Source organism: Aotus nancymaae, unplaced genomic scaffold (genome assembly GCF_030222135.1).
Source record: "Aotus nancymaae isolate 86718 unplaced genomic scaffold, 86718_ANA_hifiasm-v0.15.2.pri h1tg000040l, whole genome shotgun sequence".
Lineage (NCBI taxonomy): Eukaryota > Metazoa > Chordata > Mammalia > Primates > Aotidae > Aotus > Aotus nancymaae.
In genome coordinates this window covers 118,631,783-118,637,852 of record NW_026988454.1, presented here as the reverse complement: position 1 = coordinate 118,637,852, position 6,070 = coordinate 118,631,783, and the positions used below count along the sequence as shown (strand labels likewise).

General features: G+C 44.7%; 1 protein-coding gene across 2 annotated transcripts; it reads right to left on the bottom strand.

Annotated features, from left to right (window-relative positions):
• Positions 1-2,453: 2,453 nt before the first annotated feature.
• LOC105714713 (nucleolar and coiled-body phosphoprotein 1-like) lies at positions 2,454-5,857 on the bottom strand. 2 transcript variants are annotated; one of them, XM_064360428.1, is made up of 2 exons: positions 3,663-5,857; positions 2,454-2,865 (listed from the first exon to the last, which is right to left on the bottom strand). In XM_064360428.1, exon 1 carries the CDS (start codon positions 5,855-5,857, stop codon positions 3,779-3,781), a length of 2,079 nt encoding a protein of 692 aa, XP_064216498.1. In that variant the 3' UTR covers positions 2,454-2,865; positions 3,663-3,778. The 2 variants fall into 2 exon arrangements, with proteins under 2 accessions (XP_064216498.1, XP_064216499.1); XM_064360429.1 differs by having other exon boundaries at positions 3,694-5,857.
• Positions 5,858-6,070: the final 213 nt, after the last annotated feature.

Sequence of the window (6,070 nt, the reverse complement as noted above, 5' to 3'; positions counted from 1 at the left end):
GAGCGAAACTCCATCTGAAAAAAAAAGAAAGAAAGAAAAAATTAAAAAAAAACCTCAAACAATAGGTGTCGGTGAGGATATAAAGAAATTGGAACCCTTATACATTGCTGGTGGGATTTTATTTTATTTTATTTGTGAGACAGGGTCTCACTCTGTCACCCAGGTTGGAGTACAACGGTGCTGTCGTTGCTCACTTTAGTTACAAACTCCTGGGCTGAAGCAATTCTCTTGCCTCAGACTCTCGAGTAGCTGGGACTACAAGTGTGCACCACCATGCCTGGCTAAATGTATATATATTTGCATACATATTTATTTAGTAGAGACCAGGTCTTGCTTTGTTACCCAGGCTGGTCTTGAACCTCAGGGCTCAAGCAATCCTCCTGCCTCAGCTTCCCAAAGTTCTGGGATTAAAGGTGTAAGCCATCATGCTCGGCTGCTGGTAGGATTTTAAAATGCTGCTCTCATTTTGGAAAACAGTTTGGTAGCTATTCAAAATGTTAAAATTGCAGTTACCATGTGACCCAGCAATTGTACTCCTAGCTGAAAAAGAAAGAAAAGCAAGCCTATAGCCATAAAAACCTTCTACCTGAATAACTCATAGCAACATTTATTCCTAACTAAAAAGTAGAAACGTGAATGTTCATCAACTGAGAAATGGAAAATCAAATGCAACTACTATTCAGTGTCAAAAAGCAATGAAGTACTGACACATGCCACAACGTGGATGAACCTTGAAAACATGCTAAGTGCAGAAAGCCAGATGCAAAAGGACGCACATGTATGATTCTATTTACAATAAATATTCAGTATAGGCAAGAAAATCTATAGATACAGAAAAGTGGATTCATGGTTGCCAAGCGCTGCAGCAGGTGGGTTGAAATGAGGACTAATTGCTAATGGGCATGGAGATTTTTTAGGGGGTGATGAAAATCTTCTAAAATTAATTATGGGCAGGGCTTGGTGGCTCAGGCCTGTAATCCCAGCACTTTCAGAGGCCAAGGCAGGCAGATCACCTGAGGTCAAGAGTTCGAGACCAGCCTGGCCAACATGGTGAAACACCATCTCTACGGAAAAAAAAAAAAAATTAGCTGGGCATGGTGGCATGCACCTGTATTCCCAGCTACTCAGGAGGCTGAGTCAGGAGAATCACTTGAACCTGGGAGGTGGAGGTTGCAGTGAGCTGAGATCACACCACTGCACTCCAGCCTGGGCAACAGTAAGACTCTGTCTCAAAAAAAAAAAAAAAATATGATGATGGTTGCATAACTCTGAATGTAGTAAAAATCATTGAATTGTACATTTTAAAGGGGTAAATTTTGTGGTTTGTGAATTAGATCTTAATAACGATGTTCAAAAAATGGTGACCTGGCAGAGTGGCAGTGGACTTGCCCAGCCCCAGCCCTGGCTATGCTTGTCCCCTTGCCTTCCAGATAATCAGCTTGCTGATAACTATGGAGCAAAGTACAGGCAGAAAGGAGAAAGTAAGGCAAGAGGGGAGCTGGAAGACAGGACCTACTGCCTTGGAAAGCCATCGTGAGGGCTCTTCGTCGTCCCTCAGAGGTACCTCTACCTTCTTCCCTTATCTCCCACCCCCTCCTAGGCACTCCGCTGAACCTGCCCACCTCCACTCCTGCCATCTCTGCCCACCTCCACTCCAAGCATCTGGGCATCCATGCTCAGTTCACATCAAATCTGGGTGTAATGAGTTCGAAGTCAGTTTTAAAGTTGTATTAATAGAATCTTTCTTTGACCACCCAAGTTTTGGAGAATTTGGCCATCCTTCCACTTTATGGATTGTGAATTATCTTGTGACCAATGATTTCCTCTTTTCCCACCTAGCTATTACTTCACTTACCAACAATTCCCCAAAATGGAAGGAAGGAGACAAACTTGTACCTTTGGCTTATTTTTCAGAAACTGTGGCAAAAATGTCTCTGGGAAACTGGGTGAAACTAGGGGGCTATACAATATTGTTTTCATTTATTTTTATTTTATTTATTTATTTATAAACCAGCCAGTTTATTATTTTATAGTAAGATGTAGCACTTTTACCATACCATACAACACAAACCAGTGACCAGAGATACAGCTCTTAGGCCAAGTTGGCCTGTGGGTATGGCTGCAGGAAATGACTGATCAGTGGTGGTACTCAGCTAGAACAAGATGGAGAAGGAAGAGCCCACAGCTTTCTGGAGGCTAAGGTGTTTGGGTGGTAGGAAAGTGTGCCCCAAGCTGACACCGAAATATCGGTGTCAGCATGAACAGTACATTTTCTTCCTAGAGGCAGTTACATGGAAAACCAGGTTATTATCAGGTTATTTAGCAAGTGTGGAATCCAAACAAGAGGAGACTAATCTTAAGACCTACAAATCATCCATGAAGGCTTGGGGCACACTTTCCTACCACCCAAACACCTTAGCCTCCAGAAAGCTGTGGACTCTTCCTTCTCCGTCTTGTTCTAGCTGAGTACCACCACTGATCAGTCATTTCCTGCAGCCATACCCACAGGCCAACTTGGCCTAAGAGCTGTATCTCTGGTCACTGGTTTGTGTTGTTATAGCCACTGTTACTAACAGTTAAGGTTCTGAAGGGTGTACGTCAATTGCTCCCATGTACCAACTACAAGACCCATGTACCAACTATGAGATACAATAATCCTGTTAGTTTGTTCTCCCAAACCCACTCCACTCAAGTTTATAGGTAATATGCTCTGTAAGATTCTTTCAACCCCATTAGCACATACAGAGATTACCAATAAATTCATCTAATATAACCTACCTTCCTACTGATGATTGAGTTTTTCTTTTCCCGACTTTCTTGATTCTCAACCATGTAGGAATTAATGAAACCAATTCTATGTCACCACTGCAACCAAGACAGCAATACCAAGTGATATGTATTTTTCAAATTAATGTCATTTTGTTCTCTATACTGTGATATACGATGCAGTCCTCAACTTAGTACTCAATACTAGGAAGGGTCAAGTTGTCAAAAAATGTCTATCAACAGTAGAAAAGTTTGCTTTCAAATTTAAAAACAAAGCATGTATTGCAAACATCATGTAATGATAAAATTACAGAAAAAAATATATTCAGAATGACCCACGGCATTCATACCATACCAGAATTTTGCCTGTAACAAAACAGTAAATTTTATCCCAAAAAGTAGGTTAGGTCCGTGCTGGCTAAAAACCTCAGTCCCAGACCCAATAAATGAAGATGAAATGCACAGTGCATGCTTAACATGACATTGCATATACATCAGCCATTCTTTAATGTCCCTCACTAGGGTTTTGAGGGAAAGATGGATGAAATGTGAACATGTGCACTCACAAAGGCAGAATTTTCTTCCAATTATAAAAAGTCATACATGTGACCCTTTACTATGTCTTGGGCAATAGCTAAGTTTTTGTCTGTGGGAATCCACCTTTGAAAATCACAACAAAAATCAATAGGAAATGATTTAATATAAAATATACAAATCTCTAGAATGAAGACTTTCACAGAAAAGGAAGGAGACAACAATGAAAATGAATTTTCTTAAAAAATAACATTTCCTTATTTTGTCTCTGCTACTCAACACTCAAAACCAAGTCTGTACAAAACTAGGTAACACAGAAAAGTACCAGAAAGGATGTTACACTGTAAAGTCTTAGGACCTACCCTAAACTTCTGTCCTCATCAAGACCCTCACCTAGAGAGCTGAGGGTTCCCAGGTCCACTGGAGAAAGTGAGTGGTCTGTGACCATCACCTCTGCTTTGCCAAAGATGGCCCCAGGTTACTCACTGTCAAACTTCACAGAATTGACCTGAACAGAGATGGAGCCTCCCCGGTAGGTGCCCCGCTTCTTCTTGGTTTTCTCATGCCGGAAGGACTTGCCTTTGGTGAACTTCAAAACCTGACTGGCTCGCTCTCCCCAGTCTCCGGCTGCACCTCGCTTGGCATCAAAGGAGTTGTCTGCCACTCGTGAATCCACCTCAATTTCCTCCTCCCTGACCCTTCGGAATGGGGATGATGCCCTTTTTTCTCCTTTCTTCCTTTTTGGAAATGTGTTAGGGGTCTGAAGCTTTATCTTCTTAGCCTGAGGAGTCTCTGCCTCCTTGGCAGCCTCATTCTGCTTCCGCTTCTTTAATGAACCTGGTTTGGAAACTGCCACTGCTGCATTTTTCTTTTCTTCCTCCTCCTCGCTCTTCTTAGCTGCTTTTCCATTCTGGGCAGTCAGTGCAGAGGTGCCGTTGGCCTTGAGGGCTTGTGGTCTTGGAGTGCCCTTGCCCTTGCCCTTGGGCTTCTCTTCTTCCTCCTCACTGGAGTTATCAGAGGAAGAACTGCTGCTGCTCTCAGCCTTTCCTTTCTTTGCAGAGGCTGGCTTGGAAGGGGCTGCACCTCCTGCTACCTCCTGTGGCTTCTTCTTAACTGTGGTCTTGGACGTCTTCTCTTCCTCCTCCTCCTCACTGCTGGAGCTATCTGAATCAGAGCTACTGTCCCTACTACCCTGAGGAGCCTGCTTGGCAGGCAGAGGTGGAGCTGCTTTGGCAGTCGCCTTGGGCTTAGTGGTGGCCACTGTTTTCTTTGTCTTCTCCTCCTCACTGGAGCTGCTGTCAGCCTTTCGCGTGAGAGGCTTCTGGCCACCACCCAAAGATTGCTTAGGGGCTGCAGCTGGCTTCGCTGCAGGTGACTTGGTGGTGCCAGCTGGCTTATTTGAGGAATTCTTGGTGGTACCAGCTGGCTTGGAAGGATCTTCATCATCCTCAGAGCTGTCAGAGTCTGAGCTGTCTGAAGAGCTCTCTGCTGCTTTCTTTGCTGGAGGTGGTTTAGTGGTTGCTTTAGAGACGACTGCCTTAGCTGGGGGTTTCTTCTCTTCTTCGGAACTTGAATCAGACTCATCACTGCTGTCTTCACTGCTTTCCACAGGCTGTTGCTTCTCCACAGCCTTCTTGGAAGGCTGGGTTCCCAGGGTCTTTTTTGGTGGGGGAGCAGAAGGTGGGGGTACTGAACTGTAAGGACCTGGTTTATTTTTCATGGTTTTTTTCTGCTCTTCTTCCTCCTCACTGGAAGAATCCTCACTGCTGGAACTCTTCTGGGTAGGGGTGGCAGCTGCTTTCACTGGGACCTTGGCCACAACTTGCTTTTTAGGTACAGTCTTCTTGGGGGTGGCTGCTGCCTTCTCCTCCTCTGAGTCATCACTGCTGCTGCTGCTACTACTGGCTGCTTTACCATTGACTACTTTAGGTGCTGCTTGAGCTAGTTTAGGTGGGGCTTTAGCCTGAGGTTTAGCTGCCACAGGTGTTATCTTTAGCTTCTGGTTCTTTGGTGGCTCATCCTCGGAGCTTGAGTCAGAATCAGAATCAGAATCAGAGCTCTTGGCCTTCTTAGGAGGAGCTTTGGCTGCCTTGGCTTGGGGCTTAACTCCCCTCTGGATAGGCTGTTTCTTTTGGTCCTCCTTCTCCTCATCATCACTGGATTCTTCACTGCTGCTGCTCTCTGATGCTTTGTCTGCAGCCTTCCCAGGAGGCAGACCAACTCGCTTGGCAGATACAGCAGCCTTCTTTGCTGGAGGCCCTTGAACTTCCTCCTCCTCACTGCTGTCCTCACTGCTGTCGCTGGATGAGGCCTTCTTCTTAGCTTTCTTAGTCACTGGTCCATTTGCCTGTAACTTTCGCTCTGGGGCCTTGGCAGACCTGTTGAGCCAGAAGCTATAGATGTCTAAGAAGGAAGAGGCATTGGCATCCTGCTGTGTAGCTCCTGTCGCTTTGGCGAACTTATTGGCCACCTCCGAGAGTTGGTTATCACGCAGGAAGCCGAGGACGAGGGGATATAGGTCGCTGGGAACCACACGGCACAAGCCGGCGTCCGCCATCCTCCGAGCAATATGCGTCACTACCGTTTATATTTATTTTTTAACCTGGAAAACATGTAGATGCAATGCCATGTGATGTTGGATGAAGGAGTTATTTGTTTTAAATTATCTTTCCTCCTTTATGTTTGGACAAATATAAATTATTGGTTATTTGTAACCATCAGAAAGGATCCTACTGATGGTATGACTCCTTTGCCTAACTCCTTATCAAAA